Below are 21,411 nucleotides of genomic sequence, written 5' to 3'. Positions count from 1 at the left end.
AAACATTTCTGTTCAAGATGAAATCCTGCCCATCTGTTTAAGACGAAATCATCATCTAATAACTTATTTATCTAAACACATCCCATTCTAGAGTGAAAACGTCTGTACATTATAGACATAAAAACAACTTCAGACGTACATTAAAATAAAATAGTTTCTTCGTTGACGGTTTGTGATGAAATCACAGAGACGTTAGGATAATACTAGTGATGCCATAGACATTTCCAAGTACTACCACTGGCATTAGCTCAGTTTTTACTATAGCAGTAACAGGCAACACGGAGCAAAAATAAAGATAATTCAAGTAAATGTAAACTTTAAAATCAGTGTATAATACAGAATCACCAAAAATAAAACGCGAAGAGGGAACAACGTGTCCACCCACGCGTTTTAAACAATATCAACGTGAACTTTCTTGCACTAAAGTAAACTGCCATTAGCGACAGCACCGAGCAGCAATGTTAGCGTCATTAGAATAAACATTGTAAGTCTGTTTAATTATTCTCATACGCAATAGACAGTGTTTATATCAACTCACTTGCGAATGTATATACAAATGCAGGTCTTTTTGTGCTAATGTTTAAAAAATTGAACGCCATTGTTCTAGCTGGCGGAACACAACAGAAACTGCTGTAGCATATGATTTATCATTGTATACAACCAGCGTTTTTACATTTTCAGTTTTTATTTCTGGTGTTATACTTAATTTAAAGTGAAAGTGAATTTGGCTTGATAAACAATGATTTTTAGGCGAGTAGTAAAGCTGCATGGATAGCGTCAAGCAAAAACACATTTTGTACAGTACGTAGTAAATAGTAACTACAGCAAAGGGGTAACATTCTGCTATTACATTAAACACAACAAAAACAACAACCGTACTCTCCCTTATACAGGAATGTTTATTATATATTTAAGCACTGCTAAAGCAACATTTAATTTATGTACAACAGTTATATAAGTATGATGGGGGTGATATATATATATCTGAACGACAATGCATACAGCAGCTTGCGCTTGCCGAAAATTTCTAAAATTATTATATGACAAGGTAAAAACTAAGCATTGTCATGATTCTGTCTGCATGATGAAGGAAATCTCCCAGAAAAATGCGTGGATAAGAAAATAATGGCTGAAATCCAACAGCAAGTTTTGTACTAGCAGTATTAGCACGCTGGACCGGTCAGCGTTATGTATAATCTCATAAAGAAAAATGCAGCTACCATCAGTTACCAAATAATATACATTTGCTTCTCGAAGAAAAGCCTTCCAATAGTATTGGACTTTAGCTCGCTTGCAAGTTTAACAAAATCATGCACGCTTTGATGTTTTTGAACTAGCGTTTAACTGTTGCGTTGCTACAAGCGGCGGTAATATTACGTTGGACGGCTACCACTGCCATGAATGTGGTTTTCGCCTGCCATGGATCAGTGCATAAGCTAGGGTTATTAATGTAGCCACTCTTATAAATGACGCCACAGTGGGAGCAGCGAATCGGAAATAATTGCGGGTCGGGTGATCTACATTTTACATCTAATGCACCACAACAGCCTATCGCGTTGTTATACATTTCACATACATGGTTTGGGGAAAGCAGAATCAGATAATGAAAACGAGTTGGGAGATCGCAGTGTGTTAATGATGGACGCAATATCTTCTCTCAAAGATGGGTATTCCCGGTTACCAAATCATAAGATGGCGGCTCGCTGGCGTAGGACTGCTCCTCGGAGAGAGAAACTCCATGCGAGATGGACTTTACGGGAAACAGCTCTTCCTTCTTTTCCATGCTGGATTGTCGGTAGACCAAATTCTGTGTACCTGTACCGAAGATTCGTTCGCGGGCAGACATCGGGTCTTGAAATTCAGTGTTGTAGTCAATGTGGTTGCGGCGAAGGTTGGGGGTAGTGAGTTTCACCCAACGCTGTTTGGAGTTTATGGTGTTAAGCTTACAAAAGTAACTCAAAAAACTAAATGTAGTATCGTAGGAGACCGTTAGAACCTGAATGCCATATATTGTGTTTGTGGTTTTTACAATTAACAACGTTCTTTTAGAGCCGCGAGGCTACGGTTACGTAATACTGTGTAAAATTGTGGTTTACTACAAAATGAGACGAGAAAAGAGAATGAAGGTTGTTCCAAACTTCCCACCTTACCAAATTCGTTGCTGGTTTGCTAAACTCTCTTCTTCGCATTAACAAATATGTTTTGTAAACGTACCCTGTGTTATATTACTTTGTCTCTTATGTTACTGTGCAAGAATTACTTTATGCGGAATAACCCAGATAGTAATCTTTAACGCCTAATAATGAGCGTAATGTGGAATCGGGTCGTGTGGTGGGCTTACCTCGTGCACTGTACCAGGTGTGACTATGAAGGCGTAGATTGCGTAACCAGGAATGAACACCATGGAGCTGAGAGCAAGTACCCAGCCGATGGCGGTGCCCCACTCGGGATATACGTACACCTTGTTATAGACGAGCGGCTCGAACTTTACCATGGCGTAGATGAATGTACACTGAGTAAAAAAGGAGTGGAAATTATTAAATAATCAAAGCGGTTTGAAAGGTTTGCCACCGGGAGATTTAGTATAAAATTTTCGCTCTCGCCGCCGGGTATACGGAGCAGGCATGTAAAAAAAAGAGAAAAGGGATTGCTTCTATTAGCTGATGTCGGTTGCCTCTGTAAAAAGCCAGTAATTTTCCGTTACCCGGGAGATGAATACGAAATCGTGTGACAAGCCGGAAGAATGCAAACCGGGCTGTAAAGAAAACAACAAACGCTGTGGGCCAAACGTCATTATACTGTTTAAAAAACAAAACGTATAGGTTACGTCAATGTCAGTCATAACAAATTTTAAGACACACACAAATCAATATTTAGAAAAAAACATCATGAAATGGGTAACTTCGTCCGTTTTAAAATATACCGTGGTAAGAAGAGGGGTGCCGAAAATCCAAATGTACTTCATGATTGGAAGTGGACGATACCCAACCATTCGTGTGATGTTGACCCACATTCGTTCGCCACCTGTCAATAAAAATGCCGGTTAATTTTAGCCCTTCTAATTATAAATTGGACACAATACATTGAGCAAGGGGTAGTTTCAGATATACACGAGAAATGTTATAGCCTACAGCCGGAAAATGCGCATATGATATCCTGATGTCCGCTTTTGTAAGTAAGGCGTACGCCGGATGAGCCATTCACTTCGTACACTAAATTTTAAATTCAATGTAACTGCTGTCTGTATATCGTGGCAGCTACAGCTCGGGAGTGGCATCAATAATTTATGGTACGAGCTCCTTATCCCAAAGCTTTGTAATATAAGAACGTTCGTACAATTCCGTTTTCACATCGCGATGAAAATTGTTTGAGTATTGCACATAGTTAATTAATAAGTGGATTCAACCGCCACCACACCCGTTATTTAAGTGCCGCATTTTTCAGCGCATGTATCATCGTGAAATATCATCCGATTGATGGACAAATATGTATTATTTTACTAATCTACTTCACAAAAGAATTTTCTGAACGACTTTTCGACGTCCTATTCAATTAGCGTCATTTTACCTTGAATACAACTATAGTAGGGTGGGGAAAGATTGGACGCCTTTTTATTTTATTTTTTCGTCCTATTTGGTAGTAAACAAAGAACATTCAAAAAATTTTAAAACCCTCTCCTCATGACATTCGCTTTTAATTGTTGTTTTTCGTATTTTAATGCAAAAAAGGCGCCGTTCTATCTTACCCCACAATACCATACCACATGCCTAAATTCAACAGTATATATACTCTACTTTAGTTAAGATATATCGGGTCACATTTACCGTAAAACCAGGCCACGGCTCCGGCCTCAAAGAAAGCAACCCAAAGCAAGCAGACGCCACTCGCAGCGTAGTAATCGAACAGCTGGAAAACGTACATGCCTCCCTAATGGAAAGAATGAAAATACAGTTTCTTTATTATATAAAAAAATTGTGGCCGCAATGACGCTGTTAGCGTAAATGTTTTTGACTGTGTGACATTTAACATTTAAAGTGACATTCATTTATAGCTCCAAACGCGGAGTGTACACGAACGAATATACCGTGTGACACACAGCTGAAGCAAACTTTAAATAAATTGAAGGTGTACCTAAATTAGAAGCCAAATTAACAAACTTACATTTGTCACCATGGTTAATCCTATTAGGTAAGATATTAGACACGTGAGGGCGATAAAGATCTCCCGGTTGTAACCTTTCCTTAGCTGTCGTGGAAAGAGATCGACGAATGACGTAATAAAGCCTTCGGTTTCAACAAACTGCACGTAAAAACCAAAGTTAAGAAATAAGGCAAATAATAAAGTTTGTGGTAATTAATATAATTAAACATGGTGTTTTAACTATCCATTGCACCATTCATATATGGCAGAATTAGACGTATTTTAAAATTTTGTGTCAGGTTGCAAAAGAAATTTGCTGAAACTATTAAACAGGTAACCTACCTGGCTGTCCAAACCAAGTAATATAAGCATGATGAAAAAGAGAATTGCCCACAGTGTAGATACTGGCATGAGGGTGATTGCCTTCGGGTAAGCAATAAACGCCAATCCTGGGCCTGTAGGAAAATATTATAATAAGATTTGATCATTTTCGTTATATACTGCAGTGGTTTTCATTAAAAACTGAGTTTACGCGTTAGAAGGAAATATTGAGACAACAGGAAATGTTGCTTCATGTGGTTTGAATAAACAGTGGGCGGGTACAGATAAACTAGTTCCTGTACAGTTGGTTTTGGATTGTACGCTTTTAAAGGGAACAGTTTATTTTTTGGAACAAAAAGTGTCCCTTATTTTATTCGCCACGAATTTATTATTCATATATTAAAAATTCATACAGCGGCTTCGGAATTCCCTTTATTTTTATGCAATGAAAAGTAGACAAAGAGAAGAAAACGCTGCCAAAATAAGCGCGCGTAGGATTAACGAATATTAAGTCATCAATATTGAAGAACCTGACTCTGCGACTTCCGAAATATGGACGCCCTGTTCTTCCGCCATGAAACCAAGCACGCTAAATATGGCGAAACCGCTGATAAAGCTTGTGCCAGAGTTGACCAAACTCAGAATGATACAATCCTGTAGATAAAGAGTTGTAAAGTCATTGGGTCTTTACAATAGCCGATCGCATGTATTGAAATAGAAGAATGCAACTATATCACATTTCAACATTTAGTTAAAACAAGTTTAAGAGTCAATCATGTTCTGTGGTAGCCAGTGCTATATAGTATAGCTATATAGCAATACTGTTATATACCAAGCCACCTTGCATGAACACAAAATTTGAGTGCAGATAAAGCAGCAAATATCGTGTGAATTGAATTGCCTTATCGAAATGAAAGGAGTACTGCAGGAGGCAACAGGACGTGTTCCGCGAAAAAGCGATTATTACATTTGTACCTTTATAAACATAGACCAAATTGGGAACAATTGGCGCCAATAGCTTGTCCACTGTAGTGCATATCACGGACCAACAGCTGGATAAATGACGTGAGAGGTCAAACATCTGACGTTTTGAACCCCTTACGTCATAACAGCCGCTAAAAGAGAACGACTCTTTTTAAATTAAAGGTTGTTACCAGAATCCCTTGTGTTTTGAAACGTTCTTAAGTCACAATTTTTCTACCGACCACGCATTATTGGCTTACGCATGTGTATTCAGTGACATTTCGACTTACTCTGTAGCAGTTGTTGTTGAATTTGTTGTAGCTGCCGAGCGAGACAAGAGCACCGAGGCAAATCGCAAATGAAAAGAAGATTTGAGTCCCAGCATCAATCCAAACCTGTACAAAAAACAACAACATTAAAATAAAAAAAAACATTAAAATAATTTGTGAAATTCTAACTTTTAAAATGATAATATTCTTCTCGTATGAGCTGCCGTATACAGTTGACTGACAGAAACAAAACAGTCCAAAGTTTCGGTCCAGAGTGTCAAACGCATTTTGCATAAAAGAAGTTTGTACCACAGATACTGGTCATGCAAAACTGCCGATGTATACAATATATAAAAAGATGCGCGTGGCAGGCGCATGGTACGATAGTTTCCTGCCAGACAACCAACAGAGCAAGTCCATTTCTGGTCACGTACAACTCAGAGTCGGCTTTGTTAAATAAATTTACTTTTAGTGAAACTAGCCTTTGTCTGCCTTTTAGTAGGCATAGTAATGTATTGTCACATTTTCACGTACTTACATGGCTTTTCTAATTTACAATGCCAAACTGTCCACCATTCTAGCTCAACTGGGGGGATGCCGCAGTTATGTAACCTAACTAATTTCGTAAATTCAACGCTAGCGTCCAAGTCAAGATACGTAATAAATGCAGCAAATAGAAACCAATGTTAAAGGTGCAAACCATGAACGGTCAGCAGCGCGTATAATGTTGGCATAGCTCAACGATCTTGTTTGCACTTGTATACAGAACCAATTAACTCAAAATACGCTTGGTATTGTGACCATTATATACACTTCGTTTAGAGATTACAGTATAAAGTGCTGCTATATAGTGTAATGTATGCTTATGCCAGATCAAACCAAAGGTGACCCATTAAGGCGGATTTGTACACAAAATAAAATATCGCTGCAATCCTAAGCGTCAGCTGACCCTGCAATCATAGCTGTCAACGACGGCGACCTGTTGCATTATGACGTCACTGTGCCTGGGTGCGATCAATGTAGTGCTTTGTTTTTTATTGAAGCGTACGACATTTCAAAAACAGCCACACTCCAAGTCAATCTTTCAGTATGAAAGCAAAATGCGAGATGAACCGAGCTGACCTCGGGTTTGTGTGACGTCAGATGGACGAAATATGAGACGAACAGCAACGTGTTTTATCCAGGCACTACGACTACACCCACGAATGAGTATTGTGAAAACCACAACACAGTTCTACGGTTCAACGAATTGAAAACTGGTTATTACCGTTGGGAGCTTAACATGATCTTAACATGATGCATGTACTAACAAATGCACTGCATACGGGTGATATACCACTTTGTAGAAAGGTACTTTTTTTAGAAACAGCTCATCGTGTGTTATATATAAACAATTCATCAATGAACCCGACATCCGCCCACACTACAGTATACGCGCGCAGACCAACCATACACACACAGCTCGGGGGACACAGCACATCAGCAATTTCCTGCCTCCCTTAATAATAATGTTGGGCGCCAGGCAGAGTGTCAATTCAAAACACGCTTTGCCATCGATTGCAAACAGTTGCCAATCACCGTAGCGATTATTACATAGCGCATCCATCGATTTTTTTAACGTAATTTAATGCCCATCGATCTCCGATAGCGTGGCAACTGTTGCACTACGAGTCCCGAATGGAAACTTACTCAATAAATTCCACAACAACATCATTAAACATTCGTTAACTGTCGCAAAATTAAAAATTTTAACAGTTTTCAATGCCCATTAAATAATTAAAATCAAAATGCCACATAAAACAAACGGTAAATTAATGCATCGCTCATGAGACTCGTTAAACTAATATATGCAATAAAAGGAAACACAACAAAACCCGTTTTACTTTTAACATCTTTTCCGTTAACATGAATACTTAACTAGTCATGTGTGTACCAAGAGCACCATGTTAATTATGTATCAAAATATTCTTATCAAACGACTTCTATCTTAAATCCCTATATAGGACCAGCTGTGATATTTTTTTAACCCAACAACAGTGCAGGAAAAGATTCAAAACGTACCTGGGGATCGCCTAGCTTGTTGATATCCGGTGTCAAGTAAAACTTGATGCCAGTGAGCGCTCCGGGAAGAGTAACTCCTCTGATAAGGAGGATGATCAGCATCAGGAACGGGAAGGTTGCGGTGAAGTACACAACCTATAGAATGTAAACGATTATTTACCTTTACATTTTAACGAGTAAAGAACTGTAACTATAGTATAGATGTAGTAGGTTTGAGAAACATGGGACACATTTAGCACATTATCAAATATACTGATTGTGTAATAACAATTAACACCGGTCTATGGCAGTCGTAAGGATAGTTTTTATAATTCTTCGAATGTTTTTTGTGTACTACCAAATGGGAAGCGAAAACAGAATAAATAGGTATCCCATCTTCCCCACTCTACTATATATTAATTCTGAAAAAACTGGGATACCTATTTAATATTTATTCTATGTCAGATTGTCAGAAAATGTAAAGCATATAAAGCACATGTTATGGTACCACAGTACCGAAGTGTTTCCGTATGGTGATGGTAGCCGTAACTCTATATTGTAAAGCTGTAATCCTTAACAACCCAGTAAACATTCCCAGAACTTTCGTAAATGTGCCGTAGAAAGAAATATTTTACTTATTTCTTTAGCGCCAAAACAACACAATATTCGATACCAATCGCGTAGTACGCGGGTAAATAATAGATTGAAATTAGTGTCAGGATAAAAATGTGTCTTAACAACACGTTAGAATACTTTACAAACTAATAGGGTTGTTGGTCGGGGATAAGTAACCCGCGTCATTCTCTTATTTCTTAACAAACGCCACACAGGATACAGGGTGTTCGGTTTCCTTCCGTTGTGGAAGAAATGCGAAGATGAATGAAACAAACAAGCGCCTTATAGTAACACTTAACGATGTTATGTACATTCGTTATCAACGGATCCTTGATTTTGCAAGTGTACTACATATTACACACTAACGACACCGATAAAAGACATCGCTCCAAAAATATTTGACTTGCTGTAAAATTCCAAACTCCCTGTGAGTTACTAGCGTGTGGGCGTATCATGGGCGGGCCATTAACCTAAGGGTGATTTCGCTCGTAAACACTGCGTGGTTGGGGATTACGACGTACTACGTAGTTTGACGCAGTTGTGGGTATCCTATTTATGTCATCGTTTAAGTTTCCCCCTGGGTAGGAAACAGAGTAGTTGCAAATGTAATGTTTCAAGGGAATAAGCGTCCTTGGGTGCAAGTCAACTGGATAAGGTCGCTTTTAATAAAGATATCACAACCCACTAATCGCCTTGAATATACATGTCAAAGCGCCTGCATACGATAAGGATATCGGCGCAGTACAATTTTAGCGGGTGACGAAGTACATACGTCCGGTGTATGAGGAAACAGGCCGTCCGGCTGTTATGTTTAAAGAATGAAATACAGCACTATGTCTAAATAACGTGACATGGTTGCTCAGTAAAAGTATTATTGTTTATGTTACCTCTGTTTTATAACATCACAAGTGCCAACTTTGAGAAAAAACGGTTTCTTTCGGTTTACCTTGCCAGTCGACTTGACTCCTTTCCAAATGCAGAAATAACAAACCACCCAAGCGAGCAGCAAGCATAAGGCCAACTCCCAGCGAATAGTGCCTACGTGTTCCAGACCAGCAGAGAGGCCCAGCACCCTTCGTCTGTTTTTGGCGGCACGATGTAACATGAAATAAAAAAACATAAAAAGGCATTAGATCCTGGTATTGGCATGACTAAACGGCGATATCAAAAGCGTTGTCATGACGTCGGCTTCCGGTAATGCGCTCCCACGACGAAAGCCGCGCGATAACTACGGCCACCAATGCCGATGGCCTTTGTACCGCGCGGCCAGTTGTTTCCAGTGTTGGGCGCACAAAGCGCAATATCAGTGTCTGGTGGTATTCCAATTATTTCGAGGGGTCGGGGTTTCCACTTTTGGGGTAAGATGGGGCCGAATTATTACCGTGTACCCGGTTAGCAACAGCGAAGATTAAGCGATTGCGTTTAAACTTTAATGGGGACGCGGGTTGTTTATTCTACTGCGATGTAGCGGTGTTATTTCGGCGGTAATTGCGTTAAATTAAAACGAGTTGATCATGCAATTAAATAGAAGTTTTGGCGATTTAGCAACTACGGCAAATTATTGTAGTAGAGATTAGAGATTTGGAGAATGATCAATCTAATGCGATATTTTCCAGGCGATGGGGATGGGGACGCTTTTGCAGGTCTTTAATTTAATGGAGAAGTTTTACGTTGATAATTATTGTCGATAGGTATGTTGTGTATGTGTAATGGCGTGTGAACGTGGTGTTGATTACTGAGCATGCATGTTTATTCTTTGTATTGACTAACGGCGTTCGTGGCGCTAAACGTCAGCGAATGACAACATATATATAGCGGGCGAGTTAGCGCATCAAGTGTTAGTCTAAGAGCAAACAACATTGATTGTAAAAGAAATTATGATTTAGGCGTGAACTGACTCCCAGTATTCGGTCTCTGGAGACGTTCGCGTTCCGTTGCAGAGGGTAGCGTTGTAGGTATCGGGCACAGTGGTGAGGAAGGGAGAGACTGTACTGCTGAGGTTGCCAGCGATGGAGGCGTTCAGTGTTCGGTTTAGCGATTTTGAGTAAGTGGCCACGCAGCAAGGCGTGTTCCAATACTGCCCGCACTTGCCCCACGGAAGCTCCGACGTGAAGCTTTGGAATAGATAGAAGAAGGCCCAGGCAAGGATAACAATGTAGTATATGTTGAGCAACGTTACGATCACCATCGAGGCGTAGCCAATACCTGGAACATAATCACTTTAACTGGTGAAATTCTTAGGCCTATAGAGGGTCAGGAATGATGCTCGTTCATGCATGAACCCGCCTGTCTGCCGAGGTCAACCACGTAACAAATCTACGGGCATGCCATTCACGAAGCACAATGAGTTAACTGGATACAAGTTGACTTGATCGGTAATTGTAGAAAACTTTCTATTAGGGCTGTTCTGAACACCGTTTGAAAAACTAAAACTAAAAACAAAACAGGGAAGGTCTACATAGATGGTGAATAGGGAAACAAAGACACAGAAGTTATACGTGCTAATTCCACTCGATCAGATGGGCGTGTTGTGACACGACCCAAAAGAATCTTCTTCAGATGTAAAACATTCAGAGCAAGAATGCATTGTAAATGCGAAACACAGAAAACAGTACATTGCCCGCACTAACTAACCGGGCAGTCAAATGGAAAAAGGACATCAACTCACCGGTTCCTATTGGAACGAGTCGCCAACTCGTCACCCCGCCTTCACTCATGTACTGACCAAGCGCAACTTCGAGAAAGAAAATCGGGATTCCGCCCAACACAAGGAAAATGACATACGGGATCAGGAACGCGCCTACGTGAGGTACAGTTTGTAAACACGTCTGCCATTTATCAAGCTGTCAACGACCCCCCTTTTGCAGTGAAGTGGAAAAGTACACCAATGACACATATAGTTAAAGTCTGTTAATAGCCTTACAAACGATGAGTCACTGCCGCAACTTCGTGTCAAATGAAGCTCTCGTTTTAATATTCCATAAAACTTTAACTTACCTCCGCCGTTTTTATAACACAGGTATGGGAAACGCCATACATTTCCAAGGCCAACGAAACCTCCGGCGACAGAAAGGATAAAATCCATTTTCCGAGTCCATTTTTCACGCGGGATGGGAGCAATAGATTCGGAATCTTGAGATACGGCTTTGCTGGTGTCATCCTCCTCCGTATTGCTGTTAGGAGGAAGTGATAACGAACCGACGCTTGGCGGTGTTGTCATTTCTGAGTCACACTGCAATAGAAAACAAAGACTAGGTGTGACTAAACCACGATAGATAGTTATTCTTTTACCTTTCAAATGTCCAGCAAAAGTAATTATAATCGCAGGAATTACAAAACGCAGTAGTAAGTTTGACAAAAGCTTTGCTGTAAGCGAAACCATTCTAGTTAAAATAAAACATCTACATGCAGATTTAAGCGCGATGTTGTTAAAAACTAAATCTGCGCTTAAACAGAATCCGCTGTTGCTGTACTGATGTGCTGCTACAAGAAAGAGGAATCAGTGGTACAACAAAACACTCTGAAGTGCCCTTCAGCATCAGCTGTCGTCGAAATGGGTCAGCGCGTTTTCTCATCGAAATTTAAGACGGTTTTAACTGTTTATCTCTTTAGGGGAGACGAAAACAGATTTAGCAAAAACCCGCAAGAAGAGTGAAAATGTCAGGCGCATAACAAAAGCGAACAATACCTACACATAGGTACAAAAGACCGGTTATTCATATAAACCGCCCTGTAGCGTTAATGTTACAATATCGGCCAAATTATGAACCGGGAGATAAATAATATGACCTTAAATTCGCATTGCACTATGTCCCTATATACGTTAAAACTGCAATGCGTCATGTCCATATTTGGGCAACTGGAGTTTCTCAGTTTTCACGAAAACAAGTTTCAAAAAAAAAAGGATTTTTTTTAACTATTTTTAGTAGATAACCTGAGCAATCGCGCAACAACAAAGGCGCCGCCCCTTAAATCGAAATGACTGTTTTAGTAGAACTTCTCTGTACTGCCGGTGCTCAATCTGACGAGCTTTAATCTGGTTATGCGCACAAATGACAAAGGATTTTATGTGCCATAAAACTGAAAAACCCACCTCGTCCAATAGATTTGTGTGCTCCTGTACACCGTCACCATGGTGATCGTTGCGGGCCAGAAAGTCGTGTGGATTACCTTCCATTGTAGTGCACGCAAGTTAAACAGACTACTATTATTATGGGCTGGGATAAAAGGTTCTATTAAAGTAGGAAAAACAAGATAAATTTTAGGTAAACATACTGTCCGCTTGACGAAGTAAACAAGTGCCTGCTGATAAACAAAGAGAAATTCGTTTGCAAATGTAACTATGTTGCAGCATTTATCAACGGGCCATTAATTATGGTTACTGTTAACTTATATATGTGTTTTTTATACGTCATTTATCTCATTTCAAAGAACAATAGGCGTCACTTGATTCAAAACGACTTGTCATTTCGAATTAGCAGATGTTAAAAGATGTTATCAGTTATAAATACAAGAAATATATACTGTAGTCTAAAATTAAAGCCTACTATCATATATTATTATTATTATCAATACCATGACAGAGCTGATCGGTAGACAAAATTGCTGAATCGACTAAATTATGCGCCCTCACCTGACACAGCGCGTTTTTCTTTTACCAAAAGTATATGAAATTGCGGCACTACTTTACTACGGCACGCTAAGACAGCAAGTCCAACGCATCAAAGTTTAAAAGCGCAGAACATCGCTCCTTTGCTACAAAAAGATGATTGATTGCACTTAATCTATTATGTCACACATTCCCCACATCAACAGTTCAGATCGGGTCGGAAACGGCGCGTTTTTTAATGTTAAAGTTTTAAAACAACGCTCCTACTGCAAAACAATTGCTGTCGTGTAAGCTGAGACGCCACGCCACACTGCACAAAACGTAATGGGTATTGTGAGAGTGCTTAGCTTCAGTGCATCTGTTACCAAATCGTAATCAAAAGAGGTCATACTTGATCGCAACTATGGCGACAGATGTCTCGTTGTAGCGTTGGTGGTGAACTCACGTCTGTTGCTACCTCACTATCGATAAACCATTCATTCCATTTTCAATTTCACGTAACTGGTAATTTGGAAACTAACCGCAGCCAGTTTAAAGGAATGAGCATTTGTGTTTTGCAAAAAAGTTTTCCTCGTAGTACATATGTGTACGCGACTGTACTGTTTTCTGGGTTAGGAACTAAAAATTTCGTTTAATTTCAATCCATTTTAATGTAAGTTTTATATGAAAGCGTTCTCGCCGAGATTGCAAACACCTGCCAATAAAGAATTACCACAGCGTGAAGGGAAAAGTTTCAAGGCTCCGGGCGCCGATCTTGGGAGAAATCGCCCGCCTTAATTGACAATGTCACGTTTAGCGATTATCCTGGGTCGAAAGGTAAACGCAGCACAAACTTTCAACGTATTTAATATACTAGTGGTTTGCTTAGCCGTTGACACAATCCGCCTAGAGGGCATGCCGTCTTCAGGAGATCTATAATTAACGCGTCTTAACCAATAACCACGTGGCCTTACATTTTTTTAATCAAGTACCGGTATGAACAATACGAAATGTACACGTGCGGCGACACACTGCAAATGGCGATGGCGGAAATTCGATGCTATTTCAATGGACAAGATAAGTCGTAATCGATATAAACCAGAAACCACAACGGCCCTTATACCCGGTCGGAAGGACAGAATGTATATCCTTACAGTTTGTCACTGAAACAGCTTAGACGACGTGTGGTGTATCCTATTTAAATCACTGAGGTGTAACGAATATAAAAGTATTACACGCCCTACGAATCAAGTTAATAGACATGGTATCCTTAGTTGAATGAGTCGCTTTCATAGTGGTACACACACAGTTAGCGGCTGAAGTACCTCTGTGGTTCCCAATGGTCGATGTTTGGAATGACGCAATAGAAGGAAACGAATGTAAAATAAAAGCCAAACAAACACGCAAGCCAAGATTGGCACTACGCGTAGCTCTGCCTGAAGTAAAACATAACACACATGCTGCCCACACTTTTACGACGTAACGATTTCCAAAGCGCATTTGAATTACTCACTTTGAAAACTCCAACAGCACAAACAAGGTTACTTAACTATAACTAATTCAATACACTGGTTTGAAGCAGTCCACGTTAACGTAAACACTGGCATATGCTTAAACACAGCTTCTTTCTTTATATCTATTACCACCCACCACCCTTCATAAGACTAAACAGGCAGTGCAATTCCACGCTGCTTCTCTTCATTAAAATTGCCTTTTTCTTCGTTTCCACCGCGGAGCAATTGCTGATTACTAAAGGCGTGTAATTGGTTCGGCAAGTCAATTCTGCCTGTCGTTTTTAGATTTCTTTGCTTAATATTTCGAACGATACATTGCAACATACTGCGAGAGTGATCACCACCTCGCTGTACAAGTCTAACTTATCAAACTTATGATGACACAGTCCAAATTTCAATAAGTACAACCCTTGTCACACCGAAATAGTAATCAAATAGTACTGAAAGCATTCGCTCACTGCGGTTTCGGAAATGTAGAGCCCTGTATGTAACTGTGCAGTTCGTAATAGGAATACAAGCAAAGTGATTATAGCAGATTAGTTCGTCTCCCATCTACGAATAGATTAGTCGGAATCAAAATTTCAATCCTTATTAATCCGGACCATTAGAAAATCAGGTCGATATTTCTTTGAAATAAATAAATGTGAACGTGTCTAATCAATAATGAAACGCAAATATAGCAATTTTCGTGTGTTATCGACATTTCAATTCCTCGCATTTAACCGAAAGCGTTTGTTTACGACCGATCTCTGTTTATTTTATGCGATGTACTTGATTTAAGTGTCAGCTAGGTCGGCGACTTCATCAACATTTTCGTTTGAAATGTTCTGCAATAAAATAGACATATATTTAACCATGTCAACATTCTCTGAAAAAGCCCCTGCACATTCTGTGCAATTGCGAGCGAATTCTCTCCAAAAGTCCACTTCATAGCCAACTAAATAGCGCCCAGAGCTCGTACATACTTACATTTGGCACCATGTTGCCCATGACGTCATTAACACCGTTTGCTGTTGAATTTTCCATGACGTCATCAACACCGTTTGCAACCGCGTTTTCCGTGACGTCATCAACACCATTTATTGCGTACGACCTAGCTTCTTCGTCAGTGTCAGCCTGTCGAGTTGAGACATGAGTTATTTCGAGAATATGGTATAATACCGGTAATGGGCTATATTGATATGTGAATTCATGCGAACTGTATAATTTACGCTACACCCCCGCAAATTCACACATATTGTCAACTGCTAACACCATTTTGGTAAGTCAACCTACCATGATGATACGTCGTAAAACGTCTTCGTCATCAGAGTTTGATCCTTCTTCTGACATTTCCTCTAAGACGTCGTCGTCATCTTGAATCATCATCATAATTACTTCATTGTTTACGTCATAATCGGGATCAAATTCCCCTTCTGGTTCCCACCCGTCACCAGTGGCCCTTATCAGTTAATTCTATTCAGTAATTTTAAATCTAATTTCAATTCTCACCAGAATTAATTTTGCGATAGGAGCAATTTCGTGGGAGTTAGTGTGTATATGAGTATCGTAATACTGAAAACACAATGCGAAACCAGATCGTAAATATAAGCAACCTGTACCTTATCAAAGGAAACAATTTAATTTGGAGATCAAATACCTGTAGTCAACTACAGCAGGTTGATTTTGTGGATCAACTGGCTGTCCATTATCTGCTTCCTCAAATTGAACCTCTGGGTGGTCCAGTTGATTTCCTCTCCTAGTTGGTGGTCGATTTCTGTATTGCGACTGACCTCTTGCGGGCGTGGCTAATCGGGGCCTTTTACAAAAACCAACCACAAAATAGGTTAGGCACCTGGGAGCAAAATGTTAGTAAATACGTTAAAAAGCACACACAGTTGCGAATCTTGCGATATTGCCACTTACCACGACAAGATACAAATTCCAATAAAAACACACAACACAAGAACATCGTCACCAAAATTTTCAAAATCTGCAGAGAAAATTCGAACTAGACTTCCTGCGACTAATTCAGTGGCAGTAAGACTGCAGTACGGATCCTCTTCAGTGCATTCAAACATTATTATTACTCAGTTGTTACCATTACATTGCCTAGGCTAAACACTTGACACATAACATACAGAAATAGTTATTCAGGTAACTTATTATCAGTTTCCCAGTTACTCACATGTGATTATGTATTCATTAGCCTCTATATTACGTCACAAAATGTCTGACTACTTTAGTATTCGCTAATAATGTCATAATTACATTGTGAGTATTTATATTTATACGCAACGAATACTTTTTGGTCATGACCTGTTTGTACATAATCGATTCCTGAACAGTTGGAAAACGTTAAAGGCATAAGAAATATACTCAGCGACACCTAATTTTGTAAATATGGGTAGTGTACAATTTCTTGAAAGCAGCATAAAAATCTCGGTTAAAGGCACCGTACAGAATTGGGTTAACCAGTGAGTTACAGTAACCAAGCCACAGTACTATGCTTGTCAAGGCGTGAGGCATTTTACAATTGCAAAAAGCAGCAGCTAGCGTGACAGCAAAGAATGGAAGCCAGCAGATTACAAATGCTCCAACTATGGTACCGAGCGTTTTTATTGCTCGAACCTCACGCGCTTTCAGCAATTTGACTTTTGCTCGAAGGCTGAGAGAATGAGCAAGCAGTATACTTGAACGGCGCTGATTAAGTAGACGTCTCTGGCTTTCAGAATGACGGTACTTTTTACAACACTTAAAAATTCCACGTAAATTTTCAGTTTCTGTTTCAAAACTTGGCATTCTTTTGTAATGCAATGTGTCTTGAGTTCGTTTGACTGCATGCGTTCCCTTGTTTTCCTGTGCAACTGAGGTACCCTTGGTCATCTGGTGTGGTTTAATACGTTGATCGACAAACCGAACCCTACCCCCTGTCGTCTGCGCTCGTCTTCGCGAAAAAGACGACGTCATCTCTTTTGACATCATAATCTTTTTAGCCAGCCACACATCACTTTCCGAAAACCGCTTAATCAACCGGTTTCTTCTAAAAAATGAAAGTAACATGTTTTATTCTGGCGGGAAATGGTCATTATTACAAGTAGTGCCTTCGTTGGCTTAAAATATATATAGCGTATTACTTTGCCAAACAAGTATAAATCTTTTCCTATGTTATATAGATACTAAATAATAACAACCATAAATGAACCCGTATCTAACTAGCATAATTAAGGTTAGGGAGAGCACTTACTTTTGTATTTGTAAAATACTCTCGGAAATTCTGCGGTTTCGCTTATCGTCAATTTGTAAATTGCTGTAGTTACAAATGGAGTCAAAGTTGTTCAGTTGAGAAGTTGTCTGGTCCCGCGAACGCGCAGATTTAGCCCAATAATTCAGTGCTACTTGGTGTGGTTGATCTTTGGGAAAAGAATGATTTTCGGTGTTCTGGTGGGTTACAAAGTAGTCATCATCAACAATATAGTTTCTCGAATTTCTGCTTGGTGTCCTGTCTTTTATAATGGTTAAATCGCATTTGCTTGTCTGAGACACTTTATTTTTGCCATTGACCCTCATTTCTTTTTTGTTTCCAAGATTTTTATTTCTGCTGCTTTCGCATATAATTCTTCCCGGAGGACACCTTTTCGATCGAAGCGAAAGCGCATCTTCGGAAGACAATGATTCTAATCTGGTTCTAGATTCCGATCTTCGAATATGCTGATGAATGCGCACGTATATTCGTACATAGGCCGTCAACAAAAGCGCTAAGGGGATGTAAAATGACCCCAGTGTGGCATACAGCGTGTACTCTCGGTAATGACCAACCTACAGGAATAAATTGAACTTACCATTATGAACCCTCTTTTTCTCTAAAACTACGTATATGTTTAACCATTTAATACCTCGCACCGTTGGACCGTTGATGCAGCTGTTGTAACATTGTTTACTTGAGTCTGCTGCTGGGACGAAGGTTTCCAACCTAATATTGGTGGAATGCTGATGCATATTGCGAGTGCCCACACAAGTATAATCTTCGGAGCAACCCTGCTCAAAAAGTGTCAATGTATATTTATTGTTTAGCAATTAATAGGCGCTTTGAAACAGCATGGACTGAATAAGTCTGCATATAGTAAGGTGGGCACCTTTTCACTCTATTTTGTCGTCAAATTTGTAGTAAAGAACATTCAAACAACTATAAAACCGTATCCTTATTGACCCCATAGATCGTTGTTAATTGTTCAAAAAACGATCAGGATATTTCGATATTTTTTTTCTAATTGTGTTCTACCTTGTCCACTGTACTGTATATATTTTTCTTGTGGTATTTTTTTGGTACAACTTACGTGTGGCGCCTTCCCTGAGAAAAATACCGAACCGCGCTTGTGATTGACCTGTGTCTTTCAAATGCAATAGCACAGAGGTGTAAAATTGAAGCAGTGCAACATGCAATGTCTATAGCTGTCCAGGTTTGACACAGAATATCTCCAAAAACCCATGTTCCTGATATCTAAAAAATCGAATTTAGTTAAATATTTACTTCCCTGCGGCAAAATAGCCCATCGTACACTCGGATTAACAATGTCACTGCTTTTTTAAAGACTTGAACTGTCAATACAAGCATCATTTATAGTTTATATAAATTTATACACAGCCATATACCTAGGGTTGGGAAAGATGGGACACCTTTTAACTCAATTTTCTCGTCCCGTTCAGTAGTAAACAAAATAAACAGTCAAAGAATAATAAAACTATATCTTCACGACTGCCATAGACCAGCAGTGTTAATTGTTTTAAACACAATCAGAATATTTGGGTATTAACGTTTTAAAGGTGTCCCATCTTCCCCCACCATATTATATAGCTATATACCATAAACATATGAATCTATATAATGTCTATACTTGTCTTAAATAATCGTGTACTTTACAAGTTCTTACTTCGTATAAAGCACTAAACGGCATTACGAGGCACGCGACCAAGAAATCAGTGATTGCCAGAGAACAAATAAGAAAATTCGCTGTTGTCTGCAGATTCCTCTCTGACCTTACAGCGATTACCACCAGTATATTTCCAAACATTGACCCAATTATAATAATGGCTAGAAGAATGGCCAACGCAATAGACTCTATTAAAACGGAGATAATAATTTTAATTTTAAAGTGATGTTCCGTAGGTATGTTTCACGGCCTACTATCTCTAGTAGGCCGTGGTATGTTTGCCAAAATATAAATTGCTATTGTAGGTAGATTGTACTCAAGTCACAGGTTACAATTATATGTCTGTCAATTTGTGTCAAGGTATAGAGGGTGGGGGGAAGAGGGGACATATTTATTCTTATGCTCTATTTGGTAGTAAACAAAGAACATTCAAAGAATTATAAGCCCATACCATTACGACTCCCACAGACCGTTGTACATTGTTTAAAACACGATCGGGACATTTGGATATTAGGTGCTACAGGTGTCCCGTCGTCCCCCACCCTACTATATAATAAAACGCACTTAGACAATATACGAGCCTTTTATGCACTTTAAAGCACAGCACTTCCAATAAATTTTGTTCAAAGAAGTACATTGTGTTACTAACCTGGGGATATTGAAGGAATTTGATTTGTGTCGTCGACCAAAGTTTGATTGGGATCTGTGGTATTCATATTCAAAACCATATCTAGAAGAAATTCGTTCTTCACTGTGATATCCTCCATTTCTCCGTTTTCGGGGTTATTTTGCTGGAATACGAAAGTTAACAAAACAAGAACACGTCTGCAATTATTTTTAAATATCCCAAAATTAGATCCCTATATAGTAAATGTTCTTGATATTTTCTCTTAAATTCTATATTGTGCGTCTCTGTGTTTGCTGTTCATTCATCTACGTTATTAAAAGAAACCCCAATTCAAATAGTAACCTCCATTTCAATCCTTTATCTATACGATCAGTGTACCTAGAAAGATCAGTTGTGATGCTTGCTTCCCTATTTATAACCGAGGGCCATCTGCGTGCGCTCCCCAATTGGTGAATAGAGATTGGAGGAACGTGTTGTTTTAGCGGAAAGCGTAAATATTATAACCCATTGTGGAGCTGACGCAAGGGCCGCGTTCTTACGCTGGACAGTGTACCTTGGACCAGCGTCGTTTCGGCTGAATAGCATCCATTTTTACAAGCATAGCCATCAAAATACAACACATCAATCTTTTACTTTCGAAACCAATGTGTTCCGTGTTGACGTAAAATCAATGATAATTCTTTGGCTTAGTCGGCTTATATGAATATGAAAGAACAAGCCCTAAAATAGAAAGTGCGTTAATTGGAATCCAAAATGAGTGTGGCCAGCCAAACAAAGTCATACATTATTAAAGTTCGAAACAAATATCAGTTCCAAACTGCCTGTCTTATAGGCCTACTGATGTTCATTTAAGAAGTAATAGGCCTATGTGGTTAAGGGCAGGTTAAGGGTAGGCTTTTTAAGCGTAAGATATACAATCACAGATTGTTGATGGTTGTTGGTTTCTCCGCAGTCAGCACAAATGCCTGAATACACAGAGCATTCCAAGGTTCGGTTTCCTTTAGAGATGTGTCACAGTCTCAGAAAAACACAATCAGTTTTCTTATTTCTTACGCCACCTGTCCTATTAGCGAAGATTTGAAGTTGACGTCATATTTTGTGTTTTTTGCGATAGAAGGAATTCGTGAGAAAGAGCGAATATTGGCATTTTTAAAATCGATCGGATATGATCGATCGTCGGTTCTTAATAAAACAATAACATTATCCAGCCACCCACGAAGAGTTTGGAAAAAACAAGCGACAGAGAACAATGGCTGCTCTGTGGTTTCGGAATAAATCTTTCAAACTGAACAACCAGGAAAAACATTATCAACATAACGGCGTCCATGGTGCTCAAACATGGCGGCACTTGACAACTCCGCCTTACTTTATCGGAAGCATCGTTGGTTTCACGTGCTTAAAAACGTAAACAAAGCGTTTATTA

The 21,411-nt window shown here is 39.4% G+C and overlaps 3 protein-coding genes across 4 annotated transcripts; all 3 read right to left on the bottom strand.

The window, feature by feature from the left end:
* Window positions 1-879: 879 nt before the first annotated feature.
* LOC149740272 (sodium- and chloride-dependent taurine transporter-like) lies at window positions 880-12,602 on the bottom strand. Of its 2 annotated transcripts, none has more exons than XM_089872692.1 (14): window positions 12,442-12,602; window positions 11,346-11,580; window positions 11,017-11,148; window positions 10,247-10,553; window positions 9,295-9,427; window positions 7,755-7,889; window positions 5,715-5,819; window positions 4,992-5,115; window positions 4,483-4,595; window positions 4,162-4,299; window positions 3,825-3,927; window positions 2,924-3,024; window positions 2,342-2,512; window positions 880-1,918 (listed from the first exon to the last, which is right to left on the bottom strand). In XM_089872692.1, exons 1-14 carry the CDS (start codon window positions 12,523-12,525, stop codon window positions 1,658-1,660), a joined length of 2,142 nt encoding a protein of 713 aa, XP_089728818.1. In that variant the 5' UTR covers window positions 12,526-12,602; the 3' UTR covers window positions 880-1,657. The 2 variants fall into 2 exon arrangements, with proteins under 2 accessions (XP_089728818.1, XP_089728819.1); XM_089872693.1 differs by lacking the exon at window positions 12,442-12,602 and adding an exon at window positions 11,640-11,879.
* On the bottom strand, window positions 12,571-16,525 carry LOC149740271 (uncharacterized). The gene is made up of 5 exons (XM_089872710.1): window positions 16,356-16,525; window positions 16,090-16,284; window positions 15,726-15,891; window positions 15,420-15,566; window positions 12,571-15,277 (listed from the first exon to the last, which is right to left on the bottom strand). The coding sequence occupies exons 1-5, from the start codon at window positions 16,508-16,510 to the stop codon at window positions 15,227-15,229; spliced, it is 714 nt and encodes a 237-aa protein (XP_089728836.1). The 5' UTR covers window positions 16,511-16,525; the 3' UTR covers window positions 12,571-15,226.
* Window positions 16,526-16,696: 171 nt separating this feature from the next.
* LOC149740270 (5-hydroxytryptamine receptor 1A-beta-like) lies at window positions 16,697-21,261 on the bottom strand. The gene is made up of 6 exons (XM_089872699.1): window positions 20,010-21,261; window positions 19,361-19,548; window positions 18,767-18,930; window positions 18,326-18,467; window positions 17,677-18,248; window positions 16,697-17,472 (listed from the first exon to the last, which is right to left on the bottom strand). The coding sequence occupies exons 1-6, from the start codon at window positions 20,125-20,127 to the stop codon at window positions 16,809-16,811; spliced, it is 1,848 nt and encodes a 615-aa protein (XP_089728825.1). The 5' UTR covers window positions 20,128-21,261; the 3' UTR covers window positions 16,697-16,808.
* Between the last annotated feature and the right edge of the window lie 150 nt (window positions 21,262-21,411).

Source organism: Ciona robusta, chromosome 2, assembly GCF_009617815.1.
Source record: "Ciona robusta chromosome 2, ASM961781v2".
Lineage (NCBI taxonomy): Eukaryota > Metazoa > Chordata > Ascidiacea > Phlebobranchia > Cionidae > Ciona > Ciona robusta.
The sequence above is the reverse complement of the archived record's forward strand: the minus strand, read 5'-3'. Positions and strand labels throughout refer to the sequence as shown.